The following is a 22,033-nucleotide window of genomic DNA, read 5'->3' as shown; positions in this document are numbered from 1 at the left end:
AAACTACCATGTTATAGTGAAGTTGTAACAAAGTGCCCTATGTTACAGTAAAACTAGTAACGAACTGCCTCATATTACAGTGAAACTGTAGCAAATAGCTGCATACATGTTGCATATTACGGAAAAATCTGTAACTGATTGCCCCATATCACGATTAAATTCTAACAAATTGCCCAATGTCACTGAAAATAATATCAAATTACCGTATATTGTAGTAAAACTGTCATAACATGCCCATATTACAGCAGAAATTGTAATGAATTGCCTCATGTTACAGTGAAATGTAACATAATGTGAAATGTAACATAATGGCCCATATTACAGCAAAAATTGTAAAAAAATTATCCACGTTACAATAAAAATTGTAATCAATATCTCCATGTAGGGGTGCCTAACCTTGCAGGATGACGGAGCAACTTGGATTATATACTTAGCACGAGTGGTCATCTTTGATTTTAAGTTAGCTCATGTAACCTACATGTGAAACAGAAATGCCGTAACCTTGCTAAGTTGAATACAGTGTTACATTCGTAGTGAGTGAGTGACATGTTTGTATACTTGTATTGGGGGGAAAGGTCAACTATAAAAAGCTGAACGAATGTGCTTCTGGTTTAGACATGTCTGTACTGGTTACTACCTGCAGGACAACATTATAGAGGAATGGAGAATAGAAACAGTACAATTCTCTAAGTGGTTTACTGTGTTGGAATGTCATATTCACACAGAGTGAACAATACACTCAAAACTCATAGCAAAGATTTCTCGTGTAGTGTTCTGATGGGTGAGTTCTACAAGACTTCACCAGACAGTTTCATAAAATCTCTACACATCAGGATATCACATGCTGGACGGCTTTGCTGTCTTACATGAGTTTTCTAAATGCGGATTCCTGAATGTGAGTGTACTGTGTGGTACTCTTGATGTTGATATGGATTTTTACTGTTTTTGGATAGCCCTCATACATATTGTATGGTAATCCAGTAACACTGTTGGCATTTGGGAGTTGAGCATGGCATTTATTTGTGCTGGATTATGACATGATCGATATCAGTCATAATCACTGATGATGTGGCACAGTAACACATGCATCTTATGAGCTCCGACATGCATTGGTGAAAGTTGTGAGATGGGCGACTGAAGTTACGTGGGTGCCTGTGTATGGGTTATTCACTGGGACCGTGAGTCGTTGCCCATATTGCGTTATAAATACAGCACTGCTGTAGTACAATGTCGGGTGTGCACTGTAACCTACCTAAGTTCATACCTGGCAGCTAGCTGCGAACCCATCAGTCCCATCAGATGTGCAATGAATGTTGAATGATTCTACATGGGGTGGATGGAGTTTCGAAACCAGTTCAATGCAGTATGTTTATACAAGTAAAACTCAAGTGTATACCTCCACCATTCCCATCCAACACACAGGAGTGGCAATTATTTGACAAACATGCATGTTGCACCTGTCAGCTATACAGTTCTGAACTTATGACAGGTGCTCTAGTTTTGATAATCAGTGGACTTCCTGCCATTATAATCTTTACATAAGAGGATCTTTTAAATGTATCAACCTTTTTAATCTTAGGACATGTAAGCATGAATTTGCGATCCATTTTAATCTTAGTACTCGATTCCATATGTGGCACAAGTGACCCTGTGAGCTGGAAAGTCTGACAACAATGCAGACTTGGCTCATATCCGTGGATCTTCCATCGTAGATTCCGACATCATAGTGCTGAGGCAAAAACCAGTGGCCATATTTGATTGCCATTTTCGTTTCTGTAGTTTGAATAAGTGACCTGGCAGCCATGCAGAATGTCCCACCATCCAACACGTTCACCATCTTGGATTCTAATGACCAGTATCGGTAGTCTGTCATCTTGGATTCTCATGCCATGGATCCCTGCCAGCACCTGTAGGACAAAAATCTCAGATCCCCATATTGCATTCTGGTGTCAATAGCAGTATCTGTAGGACCATCATCTTGGATTTTCAACCAATATAATAATTGCTCATTTTGCCAACTGCGGTGGTCTCGCGGTTCTAGGCGCGCAGTCCGGAACCGTGCGACTGCTACGGTCGCAGGTTCGAATCCTGCCTCGGTCATGGATGTGTGTGACATCCTTAGGTTAGTTAGGTTTAAGTAGTTCTAAGTTCTAGGGGACTGATGACCACAGCAGTTGAGTCCCATAGTGCTCAGAGCCATTTGAACCATTTGAACCAATTGCTCATTTTCGATTTATAAATTTCCAGACAATGTACACTTCGAACAAATACCCTGCTTCCACAGTGATGTCATAGGTTTGGGGAAAAACTCTCCTCTGAATTTCTCACCATTTTCTTTATTTTTCCATCATTTTACACAAAGGGCAGTGGGCTACATTGGACAGGTGGAGGAAGACTGGCAACAACGCCTGACGTCATCGGTGACGTCAGATGGAGGAAGAGAGGGGTGAAATAAAACAGAAATATAGGGTGTCCCAGAATCGGTACAGCTATACTACTGTCACACTGCTTCTGAAAGATGAGCAGACAATGTCCACGACGCGCGAGATTTAATCGGAACGCGAGTGTGAATAAATGAGCTTCACAAGCGTCGTAGAGGAAGAATATCACAGTGTAGGTCCTAATGCGCGTGTCGCCAGCATCAAACCGGAATCATAACGTCACCTAAAAAATTACGCTTTTTGGTTACATTCTGCACTAAGAGTGGAACATTAACATTATATCTATTTGTCCTGCGTCCACAAATTTATTTGTTAGTAAGTTATACCATAATTGCTGATAATTAAGTGAATCGAGATTCAAAGGTACTTGATGTGAAAGTAGCACAACGTCCTATGTCGCGAGAAGAAATGTATACAAACTGCGACATAGTCGCGGATGAAAACAGTGATACAGGAAGTGTAGAATGAATTTCTTTTAATTTCGCCAATGATGTCAAAACGTTTGGTCCTCAGGTTACCAGTTTCAGTCAGCAGTGACCATCTTAATTTCTGTTTTACAGCTTGACCTAAAATAGATATGAAGTTGGGCATTGCTGACTAAAACAGGTAGTCTAAGGACCGAAAGTTTTGTCATCATTGGCGGAAATAAAAGAAATTCATTCTAAGAAACGTATAAGTTGACGAGAAATTTGCTGTTCTGCACATCTGAATGTTCCAATTCTACGCTGAAATTAAGGGTTCGTATCTTCTACAAGAAACGCCACACGCCGTTGGGTTATCTGATTATAATGGCTCCTACTACTACAATGTAAATTGCGACAACGAAGAAGCAACGTAAACAACGAAATGCCGACATGCTTACGCTGTCGTGGGGCAACGGCCTTGCCGCAGTGGATACCTCGGTTCCCGTCAGATCACCGAAGTTAAGCGCTGTCGGGCGTGGCCGGCACTTGGATGAGTGACCATCCGGGCCGCCATGTGCTGCTGCCATTTATCGGGGTGCACTCAGCCTCGTGATGCCAATTGAGGAGCTACTCGACCGAATAGTAGCGGCTCCGGTCAAAGAAAACCATCATAACGACCGGGAGAGCGGTGTGCTGACCACATGCCCCTCCTATCCGCATCCTCAGCTGAGGATGACGCGGGCGTCGGATGGTCCCGATGGGCCACTTGTGGCTTGATGATGGAGCGCTTTTTACGGTGTCGTACTTTGTAATCAGTATTCTGCTTCAGTACTCCGCTCTTGCCTTACTATGATACAGCAAATACGCGTAATATATAGAAAGTTTAAAAGTTGTGCATGAGAGTGATTAGTTCAGATTCAATTGGTTATTTACAATTTTGAATAATACGAAACAAATTATTAATTTTAGAGAATTAAAAATTTTCTGTAGCTCTTGATCCTGCGTGGGAAGAAAAGTAGCGAAAACACCTATTGGAAAATTGTAGAGAACAAAGGATATGAAATTGGGAATTGATACGAAATTGTGTTTACTTCAGGCACAGTGGCCCAACTGGCAATAGTCCAGCAGCCTAAGCGGCATCGAGTTCATTGCACCCTGCGACAATGATTTCACAGTCATTGATCCAGACGGACACGAGTGGCTGTACTCCATTTCCCTCCAGTTCCTCAGCACAACCCCAGAGAAATGGAACGTAAAAAAGTGTAATGTTAGTAGGGTTTTAGTTTATCGTCGTTTGGAAAGCAAAAAGAGAAAAGCATACAGTGGATTATCCAATTAGTTTAAAGCGAATCAAATGCGGTATCTTTTCATGAAATCTGCTCAGCCTATACAAATGTCGGCTGTCACAGTCAGGTAAGTGAAACTGAACACTATTCTCGTCTTAGTATTTTAGTCGACGGACCAGTCATATTAATGTGACCACTGCCTACAGTCGTTCTCACAGACGGCAGGTAGCAGCACTAGCGGTGGAGGATACACAAAATGTATTGGGGGAGACGCTGAAAACAGTGCAATCGTTGTCGTAATGTGGAAACGGAGCGAATGCGACGTCCGAAAGGGAATGATCATTGGATTTCGCGGCAAGGGTGGAAGCACGTCCGAAAGAGCGACGGCCAGCCAGCGTGGTTAAAGTAGGCCTACACCGTACACAAGCTGGCGCTTTCAACAATTGGCGCCAAGGCGGCTGGGGTGCACCAAAGGCCACAGATGAGAAGGGCGGACGGCAGCTGCGGGGAAGTAACGGGTGAACAGGCGATCAGCAGTCGAGCAACTGACCGGCCGGATGAAACAAGGGCTTACGCAACTCCTCAACGACCGTTCGGAGAACGTTGCTTCATATGGAACTCTGCAACAGGTTCCTGGTTCATGCACCCATGCTGACTGCTCTTCACCAAAGACGAAAGCTGGAATTTGCACGTCAGTGCCTCAGCTGGACGTGTATAGTCGGGCAACAGTCGTCGATTGGGTCTAGGGCATAGGAGAGAGCGACATGGTCTGCGGAACGTTGATCTCGTCATTCTGGAAGGCACAATGGATAAACACAAGAGTGAATCTATCCTTGTGGACCATGTCCACCCCTCCACGATGTTTTACCCTCCGCAGCACGATGATGTCTAGCAGAAGGACAATACAACGTATTAAACAGCTTACAAAGCACGTGCATGGTTAGAAGAGCACCAGGACGAATTTGCCATACTCCTATGGCCTCCAAACTGCCTTTATTTAAATCCAATAGAGAAAATGTGGGACCACCTCAATCTGGCTGTTCGCACCATGGATTCACGACCGATGAACACAGCGCGTCTGGCCGCGATACTGCAGTCGGCGTGGCACTGCAGGGTGGGTCACCCAACACTACCTCTGGCAACACCTCCCAAACCACAACAAACACTGAAGACCGAAGGATAGGACAGCGGCTGTTGTAACTGGTTAACACAAACCATTGAGAAAGGCACGGAAGTCTGATTTTCAACACATACTCCTTTTTTTAAAAAAGAAACCTGTTATCACTTTTAGCACAACTGAAAACAGAAAAAATACTTAACCAACACCACTTCTTAGATTGTGAAATGTTGGGTACATCAGATTAATTTGTAAAGTAAAGTTGACGCTTGAAACCTCAGACGTTCAGTCGCGTGTTGTAACAAACAAGATCTTTAGGGATATGTTTACGAAGACTACGATGTTTACGAGTTTGGCTGTTTCCGTATCTGCACGTAGCACTTGCTGAATTAGTCCCTGTACTCAGAATAACTTCAGTACACTCTGTTACCGGACGTCTGTGATAGTGTACTGTACACAAGTAAGAACAGAAGTACGCACAGTAAGAACGTGAGAAAGTCGCAAGTACAACAATGTGTCTGTACTATGAAAATGTTTTATTTTTCATGTACTCAAATATTTCTCCGATGTAACACCCAATTAAAACCTACTTTTTACACACTTTGTGACTGAAAGTATTAGGCATACTGTATTAACTTTATTAAAGCATTAACTTTGAGATATTGTTTTTATTTAATGAACCCCGAACCTTATTCAAAGTAAGCTTAGATTAGCTATTTCACTTATTAATAAAAGTGCTATTACTGTCCGACAGCAATATTTTATGTTTTATTCTTTTAATGATAGTTTAGGAGGCAACGGCCTTGCCGCAGTGGATACACCGGTTCCCGTGAGATCACCGAAGTTAAGCGCTGTCGGGCGTGGTTGGAGCTTGGATGGGTGACCATCCAGGCCGCCATGCACTGTTGCCATTTTTCGGGGTGCACTCAGCCTCGTGATGCCAATTGAGGAGCTACTCGACCGAATAGTAACGGCTTCGGTCAAAAATACCATCATAACGACCGGGAGACCGATGTGCTGACCCCACGCCCCTCCTATTCGCATCCTCCACTGAGGATGACACGGCGGTAGGATGGTCCCGGTAGGCCACTCGTGACCTGAAGACGGAGTGCTAATGATAGTGTGCCAACTCTGAAAAGGCAGAAATGATACTTACCTATGGCGAGTGTAGGCAAAATGCAGCTGCAGTCAGCAGGTTGTATGCAGAAAGGTATCTGGACAGATATCATCCAACGCGCCACACATTTCAAAAAAACCTACAAACAACTGTATGCAGTAGGTATGGTCGTAACACGCAAACGCGTCCTTAACAAACTCATCACAGGAGAAGCAGGTTCAGTTCGTGGGTTAGCTGCTGTTGCCTTGAACCCACACACGATTTCACATGACATCGCTAGAGGCAGTGCAATGAGTCAAAGTAGTGGAAAGCGCATACTTCACCGTCACAGATTTCACCCGTATCATGCGTCACTGCATCAGCAATTACATGGAGATGACTTTAGTAATCGAGTGAATTTCTGTCAATCAGCATTAACAGAGAATGCGTTGCAGTTCTGCCTCTTTACCGATGAAGCAGGTTTCACAAACCACGGTGCAGTGAATTTACGAAACATGCATTACTGGTCAGTGGACAATCCTCGTTGGCTTCGACAGATAGAACGACATCGACTGTGGAATGTAAATGTGCTGACCGCATGCCCCTACATATTCTCATCCAGTGACGGCTGTTGGCCGAGAATGACACGGCGGTCGGGCGATTCCGTTAGTCGTTCCCTAGGTCTGTTCGGACGGAGTTTAGTTTATTCTTTGCACAGATAAACCAAATACTGTCATTAAAATAACAGCGATCTTGCATGGTCTTACTTTAGGCTATCGAATAAGGAATCTACCAACTACTTTGCACGACACTCAGACTCCTATCATTGCATGGGAAATGTTCTGTGCTTGTCGTACATCTTCATCCGACAGCACACGTTTTTCTTTAGTTGCCGCTAATCTTTGTTATCACTTTCACAATATCTGGCAGCCAGTAAAGTGAAGCAGTGCTTGAAGTACTGATCTCGCTGCCGACTAAAGCGGGATTAAAAGTCTTCTTCTAACTGCTCTGGAGAGTATTTTTTTCTTTGTGGCATAAAAAAATAATAAAATTTTAAAACAAATCTAGCGCATGCCGGGGTGTTCATCGCACAATTTAGTTCAAATGGTTCAAATGGCTCTGAGCACTATGGGACTCAACATCTTAGGTCATAAGTCCCCTAGAACTTAGAACTACTTAAACCTAACTAACCTAAGGACATCACACACACCCATGCCCGAGGCAGGATTCGAAGCTGCGACCGTAGCAGTCCCGCGGTTCCGGACTGCAGCGCCAGAACCGCACGGCCACCGCTCCCGGCGCACAATTTAGTGCCACAGTTACTAACCTTCATTTGTCTTTGCAACAAAGAATAACGCTTTATTTACCAATTCACCTGCTACGTAGTTAGAAACACTGGTGAAAAGCAACTTGTACTGTAAATACTAGTAAGTATAGGAAATGAAATCTATTGTGGAAACAGCTCTGAAATAAACCTCACCGGATAGAGAGGTTTCAGCTGGCCATCGAACGATACTCAATTAATTATGTGCTCACTTTATCGAAATCCTGCTGAAGGTTTGATTCAATATGCCATACACTAGACACAAAATTTAATGCAATGAATAGTTTCCAAAACTGGTTAGAAATGGCTCAGAATTTGTTGACAGTCGTTTAGAGTTCCACTTTAAATCGGTAGAATGTGCTGCTAGACGCGTGAATACACTTATTGTGAGGTATCTACTTCCGACATACGCACTTGGTGTTCCTTTCAAGGGTTGCAGGAGTGAAACTAACAAATATTTTAAGACATTTTGTATATAATCATTAAGGTATGTAAGAGTCTTTTTTATATAAAAACACTTACTTCTTTGGCAAGCACTACCCTCCTTTTGTACCTATTGTGTGTTCCGACTGTTATTTTCACTTATTCACTGCTTTAATCTTTGATCAAATGTTTGACCGGAGCGCAAGCATGGCTCCCTTCAAATTACACAATAGGTTTGTGTGTGAATCTTCATAGCCACTGGAAACTGACAAATGGGTTGTCAAGTTAACCAGAATCAGATCTAGTTTTGCAAAATCTGGTTATTTGTTTGAAAGTAATCAGAATAATCTAGAGAAAGGTAATTAGTGATTCGAGGAAAAATATATGTCAGAACTTCCGTCGGCAAACGAAAAGTGGGAAGTGGATAAACGAGGTATCAAAGAGAACAGGGTGAGATCTAGATTTGTAATAAAAGTTTAAGTGTTTGAAAGTAATCATGTTAATCAAGAAAAACGTAGTGATCTGAGGGAAAATTGAAATATTTCACGAGCACATCATGATGGTTATGTAAGTGAAGTATTGAAAAATTCGTCTCCTCAAGGCCTAGGAATTTTGCCCATAAAATGTTGCATTGGTATGCCATTTGACTGTCAAAGAGGTTTCTTCCCAACTGAGTACTAACTTTAGTGCATTTTGAGAGCAGAAGGGACTGGGAAAACAAATGAGGTGTAAAAAACTTCATGCTTTCTGAACAAAACTCGAAAGTTAAGAAAATCACTATTAAGTACTTTGTGAAATGATTTGTATAAAAGCAAGAAATAAAATAGATTTGAGAAACATTTCACATGACCCTCGAATGAATCTCAATAACATGTACAGCAAATGACGTACCGACTGATAATTTAAAGTTCAGTGTTTAACTTTAGAATCTTAGAATATGAAGAGCGCCAGATGATATTTGTCCGATGGATTATGTAGACCGTGCAGTCAGCTGTTGTGTGGCCTTGGACTATTTCTATCGAATACGCCCGAAGGTGCAAAAAATTTCAACTATTTTTCAGTCTCAAAACTTTTTCTATAGAGAATCCTTCAGATATCAAGAGAGAGCATGCACATTTTCAACTGGCATCCAATTTTCCGTGCATGATTTCGAGATTCATTAAAAGGCGTGTCAAACGTTCTTCTAATCTGTCTTGTTACATCCTTTAGACAAATCACCTCACAAAAGATTTGACAGGCTTGTTTTTCTTTTTTGTTTTTTCTTTTTTTCAAAATATTTTTCATGGAACGTGCATTGTTCCTCTATTGTCGTACACTTGTAGTTCACGAGTTTTATGAAGAGCAGGATGTATTGTTAGCGCATCTGCCTGGGAAGACGCTCGGTCGACGAGGAATGTTTTGCAAACTCTCGCCAGCCTTTCTAATAAAGAGAGGATCTACACGGCTTAACGAACTTCCCTTTGACTGCTTCACGCAAACGGGATTTTCGACCTGGTGTCTACATTGGACTACTCCACAACGTTCAGCCTGACACTAGACCGTATGCCTGTCATTAAATTGCCAAACACAGCCACGGCGATAGACTGCGTGCCTGTTGTCTGCCAGGTCTTCAAACCTATAGCATCCACTTAATTCAGTCCTATTTATTTGCATATACTTTGCTGCTGGCATGCTGTCTGCAAACTTCTGAATAATTAGACCTATGTGTTACAAGGCTTACGCAGCCTTTACTCCTCAGATAAACAATGTCTGTTTTCATTTCTTTGATGACTATTACATACTTTAGTCACGTACACGGACGTGAACTTTTTTTGCTAGGCAGAAGAACACGACTCTCGATGCCCTAACATCTATGACGAAACTTAGTATGTCACTTCTTATTTCTCGGGAGACGAATCAGGACAAAAAAAAAAAAAGCATAGTGAATAATAGGGGCCACTTTATTCGCACCACACTGACAATGTTTTCGTAGAGTAGAACCGTAACTCATCTTCCCTTCACGTTCTGCGAATATTATCAATTTTTTCAGTAGTTTCAGTTATCTATATCACATGATTTAGAATTAGGAGGCGCAGATCGAAATCCACACCTTTCTTCCTCGTGGTTCATGGAAGTCAGTGTCGATGAATATCTCTATTCACTCGACAAAGTCAATTCTTTCCCCAAGCCTTACTCTTTAAACAACGGTGTGTTAATTAGTTTGATAAAAATAAATCGGACATAACATTTTATTCAAAATCATAAATTTAATACCCAAAAAATCTTCATTGACCTAATGCATATGACGCTGCAAGAATCTGAATTTCTTACTCAATCAAACAATAAATTTCTTTTCAATTCTGCATAATATTCGTTTATTTTTCTCTTTATTCTGGTATATTTACAACACATAAATGCACTTCTTGTGTAGGAAACGATAGGAAGTCGAATAGGACAAAATCTGAAGAATACGAAGTGCTGAGAACATTTTCGAAATGGCTGAGATTTCTTGCGGGTTGTATGGCTGTGGTACATGGAACTCTTCTATCCCTGCCGTTTCGTCCAAGGCTGTGTTGGACATCTTCGGAGGTACTCCTGGTTGTGCTGAGTCTTGCCGTCTGAGGAGTCGGACGTCGAAGAGTGGCCTAAATACCGTGGAAAGTGGGCGTGATCTGGACCACGGCCATACAACCCGGAAAAATTCTAAGCAGCTGAAACATCCGCTCGTCAAAGCCTTCACTGTATGATTTTCGAAATTCATCCAGCCGACTTTTGCCTTTAGCAACAGCTGACGTAATCACGCAGAAAGCACTTTTTTGTGCGTTAATCTTTGTCAGATCTGTTTCAACTGTTGTACCAGTCAGTCTGCTAACGTTGAGTAGTAAGAAACAATTATGATATTACGCTTTTCCAAGTAGCCACTTATGATGATACATTTGGAGTAGCCCGCCTCCCCCTCTCAATTAAATGTTATCTTTTATATTTATCTTTCTTCTTGCCTGCCTACAAAAAGGTATGCATTCGTTTCCGATACTTCTTCACTTCGTCTCTACATACATTTCACTACAATGTTATCTCCAGAGCGTAACGATGATTATGTCGTTTACAGTGATACCCACAGTCCTTCAGATATTCTTTCAATTTTTACAACCATTTTTCTGAAATGACCCTCCTCAGGCGCATATAGGTTCTTCGTAAAGAGAAATGCATTCTAGGTGTTATGAATCTATCCAATTGGCACACACTTCACTGCAAGAATATCACGAATCTTACTACAATAGTATCCTGCCAATACTTTGTTTTTTTTTTTTTTTTTGCGTCCATTTCTTCAGGAGAAAGCCAAACTGCGGTCTCTTCTTTGTCCACTTCTTTGAAAGTTGTGACAACTATCACTTGAAGACTGCAAATCTTTGCATAACACACAAGCTTGAGTTGTCGCATACAATCATTGCAGTAAGTGGTCTGAACGGAGTGAAATAATCAAATCGCACCCTCTCTCAGTCCATGGATAAGTTCAGCTTCCCCGTTCGCTCGGAAGTGCTAGCCTCGGGACTGTGGAAGAGATTGTGCAGAATTCTGAAGGACGTGGGAATAGCCCGTGACCATGTTGAACATGCCCGAAAGGCACTATTAGTACAGCACTGGCCGCAAGAGACATGGGCCCAGATACGAATCCGGTTCTGGAACACTGCTTTTGTTTCGTACAATCAAACAACTATGTGTTGAATTTCGAATTAGGTTTACCGACAACAGTAATGCCACTTAGCAAAATTTGTTTCACCGATATTAACCAAACGTATTTATCCACATTCCTAAACTGTGACAGGTCTTTGCTTCTTACTATCTCATGACTCTCACCGTGTACTAACGACGGAGGAAGCTCCATTGACCAGGCTGCTAATATTGTACCTAATATTTGTAAGTTAGGTAGCTCTGGGAAACATCCACACAATGGACAAATGCACTGGTTCTCTGCGAATGCAGTGCAGTGCTTAATTTCTAAAATCCCCCCCCCCCCCCCTGCGCCACCCCACCACCAGACATAAAATTCAGAAGTTTAAATTTTTGAAAACTTGTGATAAACCTGACAGTGAGAAATCATTCTTTATAAAATACTGGTCTGAAGTTCAGATTTTTAGAGCATAATTTCTTGTAATGTAAACAATAAAACCACAAGATTTAGTATAATCAACACATGCTGTTGTCTGTTCGCGTAGCAGCGGCTCCCTAGTTCTGCTCGATACATATCGACACACGTCGGTAGTGCACTTGCCAGCGAAAGGCAAAGGTTCCGAGTTCGAGTCTCGGTCCGGTACACAGTTTTAATCTGCCAGGAAGTTTCATATCAGCGCCTACTCCGCTGCAAAGTGAAAATCTCATTCTGGAAACATCCCCCCGGTTGTGGCTAAGCCATGTCTCCGCAATATCCTTTCTTTCAGGAGTGCTAGTTCTGCAAGGTTCGCAGGAGAGCTTCTGTAAAGTTTGGAAGGTAGGAGACGAGATACTGGCAGATGTAAAGCTGTGAGGAGGGGGCGTGAGTCGTGCTTGGGTAGCTCAGTTGGTAGAGCACTTGCCCGGGAAAGGCAAAGGTCCCGAGTTCGAGTCTCGGTCCAGCACACAGTTTTAATCTGCCAGGAACTTTCACATGTCGTTAGTCTTCGTGACTCTGACGTCATGTTTTCAACAGGTGCCTGCCGCAACGTTCAAACAGTCGCATTGTATCTGCTCGATAAATGTGTGTTCAGTATTAATTACTAAAGCATTTAGCGGAAAATGGCGATGAAGGTATTCCTGAGCCATCGGTATCACGCACAATTTCGACGTCCCGAAGCGTTAGGAAAAATGGAACAGTTTGTGACATGAGGCACGGAGTTAAATGTTTAGTAAATGCTTTAGATGTCATTCGTCTTGTGCTCACTGAGTTGTAATGCAATTCGACTGATAGGTTCATTTTCGTTACTACAAATAAAGAACACTTGTGATCGGTGTGTGGCGCCACAGTTGCTAGCAATACAACATGAAGAGAAAAAAGCATTCCCCTGTCTCTCCTTTGCTCGCCCAACGCTCCTGCCCATCGCATCTCGTTGCATTGTCAAGTTCACTCGTGCCAGGAACCGCGCTAAATTATAATTACGTTACGATTTAATACACATCTACTAATTTAAATCCCTAGTGCCTACTTGTTCCTGTGAGTTCAAAAAAAATCTCTAGGAGGTGCCGGAACTCCGTTCCGGCGCATTACGGCGGAAATTGATCCGTGCTCCAGTGACAGAGAGGGAAACTTACCCGTTTGACGGTGTTCATGTCATCTGGTACGGCCAGCTCTGTCGACCTTATACGCGTACAATCGCTCATGGAGCTATTTCTCTATACGTTTTCCATACTAAAAAAAAAACCTAAGAAACTGAAATTTCTTTTTCAAATGAAGCTTACTTTCCATTTATTAACATTTTAACAAGTCATGTAATTAGAAACGTTTTAAAGCATGGTAATTCGGTCCTGGAGTATTACTCCACAAATTTAGCCAATGAAATCATTGTTGGACCGGTGTGGACAGCCGCGAGCCTTATCACGCCATTTCCTGGGTTCGGGGCGCAACGCAAGGCCGGGATCGAATCCGCCCGGCGAATTAAGAACGGGGACTGGGGGGGGGGGGGGGGTGTCAGCCAGCCAGGATGTAGCGTTTAGGCGGTTTCCCACATCCGGCTAGGTGAATACCGGAATGGTTGCCGCATCTCTCCTCACAGTACGCTTACCGTACATCCGGAACTAGCCCGGACAGTCTTAATTTTTCAGCGCTGCCCTGGTTAATACCTGGGGTTGTAAAAATGTGTAGCGTTTTAGAATTTTGTGACTTGTGGATATTTTTTTATAAGTTTCAGACTTTATGTTGGACATTGCAAGACTCTCTCTTATAGCCGTGGATCTTGGGGCAAGTGCTGACCTCGGTGGAAAGGCGATGCCACCGACACTGCCACAACTTTTCGCTCACTGTTTCTCCTTTGGCAACTCAACAGCGGCAAAATGTTTGTAGTGTTTTTGTGTGTGAAGCAGCTCGTCTGTACGTTTTTGATCATTTTTTCGTCCGACTGTTTTGCAATGAGCAAAAGAAAGTCTTTGTTTACTAGTAACCTGGAGCAGGAATACAAATTTTTGAAATTGCGTAACAGTGAGCGAATTTATAGCACACCTTGAAGTGGAGAATTTTCTGTTGCACATAAAGGTAAGGATGATACTACAGACCACTTGAAAGCAACTAAACATAGGATTCCTCTTAATCAAGTGTAGGCTGTGATTCAAGTCTGGAAGAGTACCAGATACAGTCAAAGATAACAGGGAAGTAATTTGCAAGCTGTTTTCGAAAGGCTGATATTTGATGTTGCGGTTATTTACACTGGTTGTGCTTGCGATGTCCCTGCCCAGGACATCTGCTCCAGTTGGGAGAGTTTTTTAATTATAGGCAACATTCTGTCTGCATAAAGAGATAAAATTTCGGTATGTAGGGTTAAACATCTGCTAAGTGTTAAAATTAATTCAGAACTTCCTTGTTGCGAATTTTATCATGTAATTAACGTGAAACGTCCCCTTGGAAAAATTATTGAATTACTGTGCTGGTAAACACCTTAGGTTATTTCATTTTCAAACAGCTGAGCAAAACTGAACGTACTCAGACATTTCTCTCTTTACTTATTCTGATCATCACTAAACTGACACACAATATTTTTAGCGCAACGCAATCTGATTTTCAAAAATCCCTACGAAAGACTGGCCCTGACTAACAATAACCTATACTTTCCATGAATCACTTACCTCACAAAAATCTTCGTTACTCGAACTAGTGCAATACAGCAAGCGCCACTACTGCCAGCTGAATAAAAGATTCAAACTACTTAAGGCACTAACTACTGATAGGCATAGTTAGCAAGTGAAAGATTTTGATAAAGAACAAACAATGGATTTACCTTAATAGTGTTCAAAAGTCATTTTATATATATATATATATATATATATATATATATATATATATATATATATATATATATCAGTTCATGACATCCAGTCTTACAAATTTACTCTTTCTGATGGACACACGTCCAGATCATCCGCTCTCAAAGCTCCGCCACCTCTCTCCCCACATCCCCCACTGCTGGCGGCTCACCTCCAACTGCTCAACGCTACGTGCTGTTAACAGCCAACTGTCGAACACTACAATAGCGAATATTCGAACAATGCAAACCAGCCACAGACTGCACACAGCACAGTCAGTGATTATCATATAGAGCGCTACATGGCATTACCAACATAAAAAACTAAACAGCCTACTTACAAACGCAAAAAATCATTCCTGAAAAAAAGTCATGTATAGCGAGATATGCAACTGAAGAAATAAAGTTTAATGTTTCAGTAAGCTCTTAAGACTAACTTTGGAATTGTGTCATGGGCTGGACCCACAAAATATTGTACACCTGCCTCAGTTACAAGTTCCGCAGGCATTTCGAAAACATTCTCACACTTTCACATACAAAACATTAAATGGAAACAGAAGGGGACATGTGCTATCACATATCGTTACCACCCACCGGGCATCGTTGCGTTGGTAACAAAATTGCAAATTACCGTTTGACACTGATAGCAGTCTCGCGGAATCAGGCGAACCCAACGGCGTGCGCCCACCAAGCGGCTCTGCACCACGAGCGCCCTCTGCCGCCACGGTACAGGACCCCCAGTGACAACCGCCCAGCCCATTTGCGTTTGAAGTCACTATACTACGACACCTCCCTTTGTGCTTCTTCCTTGTGACATCGATAGCTGTACTCCAATCCTTGCTGCATCTTTTGTAATGAGTATTCGTATGTTTGGCGAAATATCTACATCTACATCCATACTCCGCAAGCCACCTGGCGGTGTGTGGCGGAGGGTACTTTGAGTACCTCTATCGGTTCTCCGTTCTATTCCAGTCTCGTATTTTCGTGGAAAGAAAGATTGTCCGTATGCCTCTGTGTGCGCTCTAATCTCTCTGATTTTATCCTCATGGTCTCTTCGCGAGATATACGTAGGAGGGAGCAATAAACTGCTTGACTCCTCGGTGAAGATATGTTCTCGAAACTTCAACAAAAGCCCGTACCGAGCTACTGAGCGTCTCTCCTGCAGAGTATTCCACTGGAGTTTATCTGTCCTCTCCGTAGCGCTTTCGCGATTACTAAATGATCCTGTAACGAAGCGCGCTCCTCTTCGTTGCATCTTCTTTATCTCTTCTATCAACCCTATCTGATACGGATCCCACACTGGTGAGCAGTATTCAAGCAGTGAGCGAACAAGTGTTCTTCAACCTACTTCCTTTGTTTTCGGATTGCGTTTCCTTAGGATTCTTCCAATGACTCTCAGTCCGACATCTGCTTTACCAACGCTCAACTTTATATGATCATTCCATTTTAAATCACTCCTAATGGGTACTCCCAGATAATTTATGGAATTAACTGCTTCCAGTTACTGACCTGCTATATTGTAGCTAAATGATAAAGGATCTTTCCTTCTATGTATTCGCAGCACATTACACTTGTCTACAGTGAGATTCAATTGCCATTCCCTGCACCATGCGTCAATTCGTTGCAGATCCTCCTGCATTTCAGTACAATTTTCCATTGTTACAACGTCTCGATATGCTACAGCATCATCCGCAGCTAAGTGAACTTCCGATGTTATCCACAAGGTCATTTATGTATATTGTGAATAGCAACGGTCCTACAACACTCCCCAGTGGCAAACCTGAAATCACTCTTACTTCAGAAGACTTCTCTCCATTGATAATGATATGCTGAGTTCTGTTATCAAAAATGGCTCTGAGCACTATGGGACATAACATCTGTGGTCATCAGTGCCCTATAACTTAGAACTACTTAAACCTAACTAACCTAAGGACATCACACACATTCATGCCCGAGGCAGGATTCGAACCTGCGACCGTAGCGGTCACGCGGTTCCAGACTGAAGCGCCTAGAACCGCACGGCCACACCGGCCGGCCGTTCTGTTATCTAGTAACTCTTCAATCCAATCACACAGTTGGTTTGATAGTCCATATGTTCTTACTTTGTTCATTAAACGACTGAGAGGAACTGTATCGAACGTCTTGCGGAAGTCAAGAAACACTGCATCTACCTGGGAACTCGTGTCTATGGTCCTCTGAGTCTCGTGGAAGAATAGCGTGAGCTGGGTCTCACGCGATCGTCTTTTAAGAAACCCATGCTGATTCCTAATGAGTAGATTTCTAGTCTCCAGAAAAGTCATTACACTCGAACATAATACGTGTTCCAAAATTCTACAACTGATCGACGTTAGAGATATAGGTCTATAGTTCTGCACATCTGTTCGACGTCCCTTCTTGAAAACGGGGATGACCTGTGGCCTTTTCCAATCCTTTGGAACGCTACGCTCTTCTAGAGACCTACGGCACACCGCTGCAAAAAGGGGGGGCAAGTTCCTTCGCGTACTCTATGTAAAATCGAACTGGTATCCCATCAGGTCCACCGGCCTTTCCTCTTTTGAGCGATTTTAATTGTTTTTCTATCCCTCTGTCATCTATTTCGATATCTACCATTTTGTCATCTGTGCGACAATCTAGAGGAGGAACTACAGTGCAGTCTTCCTCTGCGAAACAGCTTTGGAAAAAGACATTTAGTATTTCGGCCTTTACAAGTCATTGTTTGTTGTGTAACTTGTTCACTAATCATTTCTGCTCCTGTCCAGTTTTCCTATGACGACAGTTGGCGCATCTTTCTGTAGCCCACCTCTCCTTCCTCTTGTATATGAAGTTGTACACAACACGCTACACAAACTGAGTCTCAGAGGAGCGGTTGGGGGAAAGGGGCGAGGGAAGGGGAGGCGGAAGGGGCCATCTGGCTACTGTCTGGCGCTGACGTTCCCAAATCCAGGTGAACAGTCGACCATGTGATTGTAATTTTGTTAGGATAAATTTTAAGAACCTGCCGAATCGTCGTAACTCTTTGTACAGATTTGATTTCATTCTACCTCGACAACTTCAAATTTCACTACTTCGATTCGTTCGCAGTTTTTAAGCAAGTATAAAGTGTTGGAACACGTGAGGCAATACTGACCCTACGACATCTTAGAAAATAGATTAAGGAAAGGCAAACCTACGTTTCTAGCATTTGTAGACTTAGAGAAAGCTGTTGACAATGTTGACTGGCATACTCTCTTTCAAATTTTGGAGGTGGCAGGGGTAAAATACAGGGAGCGAAAGGCAATTTACAATTTGTGCAGAAACCAGATGGCAGTTATAAGACTTGAGGGACATGAAAGGGAAGCAGTGGTTGGGAAGTGAATGAGACAGGGTTGTAGCCTCTCACCGATGTTATTCAATCTGTATATTGAGTAATCAGTAAAGCAAACAAAAGAAAAATCTGGAGAAGGTATTAAAATCCATGGAGAAGAAATAAAGTCTTTGAGGTTCGCCGATGACATTGTAATTCTGTCAGAGACAGCAAAGGACTTGGAAGAGCAGTTGAACGGAATGGATGGTGTCTTGAAAGGAGGATACAAGATGAACATCAACAAAAGCAAAACGGAGTATAATGGAATGTAGACGAACTAGGTCAGGTGATGCTGATGAGACACTTAAAGAAGTAAAGGAGTTTTGCTATTTGGGGAGCAAAATAACTGACGATGGCCGATGTAGGGAGGATATAAAATATAGACGCAATGACAAGGAAAGCGTTTCTGAAGAAGAGAAATTTGTTAACATCGAGTATAGATTTAAGTGTCAGGAAGTCGTTTCTGATAGTATTTGTATGGAGTGTAGCCACGTATGGAAGTGAAACATGGACGATAAATAGTTTGGACAAGAACAGAATAGAAGTTTTAGAAATGTGGTGCTACAAAAGAATGCTGAAAATTAGATGGGTAGATCACTAAATTAATGAGGAGGTATTGAATAGAATTGGGGAGAAGAGGAGCTTGTGGCACAACTTGACTAGAAGGAGGGATCGGTTGGTAGGACATGTTTTGAGGCATCAAGGGATCACCAACTTAGTATTGGAGGGCAGCGTGGAGGGTAAAAATCGTAGAGGGGACCAAGAGATGAATACACTAAACAGATTCAGAAGGATGTAGGCTGCAGTGCGCAATGGGAAATGAAGAAGCTTGCACAGGATGTAGTAGCATGGAGAGCTGCATCATACCAGACTCAGGACTGAAGACCACAACAACAATAAAGTGTTATTTAAACTTCACACTCACAAAAAAAGTTGAAATGTATGTGAAATCTTATGGGACTTAACTACTAAGGTCATCAGTCCCTAAGCTTACACACTACTTTGCCTAATTTATCCTAAGAACAAACACACACACACACGCCCGAGGGAGGACTCGAACCTCCGCCGGGACCAGCCACAGAGTTCACGCTCACAGTACTTCTTATTAAATATACAATACTTCTTGTCAAATATCAAACTGAGAGTGATACAACGTAATCTGGTCTACAGGGAAAGATTATCTCACCGATTGTTAAACATACCGAAGTACTTTTACTTAGGCATTTGCATTCGTAATACTGACTATCCGCGTCGTTCACTTCGTGTTTCCTTCAGTCGTGGCATCTTTGCACATCGCTGCAAAAGCACTTATGAGTACTTGTAACAACAGCTGTCGATGCCATCCCCAAAACACTTTCTCACTTAGTTGCTCCTTTTTCTTAATTTTTCGTCTCTGTATGTTTACAAAATGAGTAAGAAATAATTGCAAATAAACAGCGAACAAACTTCTTGTCTCTTTCTCTCGCTCTCTTTCTCACACACACACACACACACACACAATGGAGCGAGCGCACAGAGCTATTATCATGTAAACACAAAGAGAAGAAATGAGAGTGAATAAGAGGGATGGAATAGGAGACTAACACAGACAGAGAATGTATGTGAGTCGATACTACAAGAAACCCGAGTCTGGTCGGACGGGAAAACGAACCCCACTTAACACGAAGCCGAGTTGATTCCAACAGTCGCTGTGCTACTTTTGTCGGTAAAAGTGAAGTTGATTTCTCTGGTTTCTCACGTATTACAAGAGTGCACCTCACTACCCCCCCCCCCTCCCCCCCCTCTTCCTCTCCCTTTCCTCCACTGTGTCTTGCGGCGTTCTTCTGCGTCATCATATGCTATTTCGTGAACTGTAGCGCACGACAATGTTCGGAATGTATCGCTGACCATTGTCACATCGACAGTCGAAGGTTGCATGTAACTCTAAAAACTAACAGGATTGATTATCATAGGGTTGCGCGAACACTAATTTTCTCTCATCAACAGTCTTTTCTGTACGCAAAGCTCCTTAATGACGAATGGCTGGTTTAAAATAAGGGAATTACGGAAGACGTGCTTCTTACGCTTCCCAGTCTTGGCAATTTCAAACCCAAGGAGACAGCAGAATACAGTTAATTTTGCATAGTGCCTCTACAAACCAGCTGAATGGGTGACCAAATGTAGAAATAATATCACGATTTTAATTCTAATCTTCCTTTGTGCACTCTCAACACCCCATCGAAAACTGCCTGGAGCAATAGCCGAAAGACAGATAATTCTATACTACACCACGACGTTGCGACACACCCAGAAAAATCATAGCGAATCGAACCCTCGCTGCGAAAGACTTCTCTGGAATAACATTACGCGTTGTTGGAACTGTAGGAGCGATGGGTGAGCCGCGTATAGCTTTCGAAGTCCTACTTTCATGACGTCATTGGTTCAAATGTGGACTAGTACTCGTAAGAAATGTTTCTAATAATATTTGAGACCAATAAAGCCAAATATTTCATTGTGTCATTTGTTGTCATGCACCCAGTACGAGGAGAAATATGCATTGCAACATACGAATGCTACCCAGAATTGAAAAACTTGCCAGAGGATGTAAAGAACTTACCGCTTATCGGTGCGTCTGGCACCTCCACTGACACGTTGTTCACTTCGAAGATGGACCTGACGCCGGCACAAGTTGTGGGCTCATCTTGGTCGCTCCTGTCACTCGACAACGCTCCGCCGAGCGCACCACCTCGCAAGGACGCGCACAGCACGATCAACAGCTTTCCGCACCACAACGCGCCTTTCCCCATCCCCGGCTCGGTTGTCACGGAGACCAGAAATAAACAGGTGTCGCAGCCGCGTTGCAGTGCTGATGTAAAGGGCTCATTTGCTCTACTCGATATCGTCTCTGCCGGCACTCTGAAAGCGAAAAAGAGCCAGTACACTCTAACGCCGTGCCATTAGTTTCAAGGCGCGGAAGCCTCCGAGCGCAGTGCGTGCGTAGCGGCAGCTGACGCCGTAGGCTGCCTTCGCCAGAGCTCTGCGACGCGCTCGGAGGCCGAGGGTCTACTGAGAGCTACGCTACTAGCGTCGTGTGACCGCCCACGCGCTCGCCGCGTGGTGGGGCGGCACGGTGAGAGGGTGGCGGGGCGACGCTGCTGGCCTCTGGTGGCAGCTGCGCCTGCCGTCTGGACCGCGACCGGCCGGGCTCGCACGTGTCAGATGACTTTACATTTTTATTCTTCTTACTTTGTGCTCACCGAAACAAAAACTTAGTTCTTGCGACTAGAACATGTTTGCGGACCAGTACCTTCTAGGAGGTTCTGGATTCATGGTCGTATATATCCTGCTAAACTACTAGATCGATTTCAACCAAACTTGGTACATACAGGGTGGCGCACGAAATGTGTTACCATTTTGTTTTTGAATGTAAACTTCATTATCAATACAATCTGAAAGGAACATATACTACAATGAAGAGCTGTCCATGGAGATTTATTCTAACTCAGCACATGCTCAATACGTCCCCCATTTCGTTTCCTAACTTCCTTCAAACGAACACTGAAGTTAGTGATTACCCTACGGCACGTGTCTTCCGTAATTTCACTGCAAGCTTGAAGAATAAGTCTTCTGAGCTCCATTAAATCACATGCACGTT

The 22,033-nt window shown here is 42.9% G+C and overlaps 1 protein-coding gene, 1 non-coding gene and 1 pseudogene across 2 annotated transcripts in view; 2 read left to right on the top strand and 1 right to left on the bottom strand.

Annotated features, from left to right (window-relative positions):
- Positions 1-21,426, bottom strand: part of LOC124594716 (glypican-5-like) — a 378,800-nt gene extending 357,374 nt beyond the window's left edge. Inside the window, exon 1 of the mRNA XM_047133084.1 lies at positions 20,996-21,426. Within this exon, the coding sequence (XP_046989040.1) occupies positions 20,996-21,185 (190 nt within the window). The 5' untranslated portion in view covers positions 21,186-21,426. The remainder of the gene's footprint in view (positions 1-20,995) is intronic.
- On the top strand, positions 6,042-6,159 carry LOC124596846 (annotated as a pseudogene).
- Trnas-gga lies at positions 12,613-12,687 on the top strand. Its single transcript has one exon. It is a non-coding gene; the product is annotated as a tRNA-Ser (tRNA).
- Positions 21,427-22,033: the final 607 nt, after the last annotated feature.

This window comes from Schistocerca americana, chromosome 2 (genome assembly GCF_021461395.2).
Source record: "Schistocerca americana isolate TAMUIC-IGC-003095 chromosome 2, iqSchAmer2.1, whole genome shotgun sequence".
Lineage (NCBI taxonomy): Eukaryota > Metazoa > Arthropoda > Insecta > Orthoptera > Acrididae > Schistocerca > Schistocerca americana.
The sequence above is the reverse complement of the archived record's forward strand: the minus strand, read 5'-3'. Positions and strand labels throughout refer to the sequence as shown.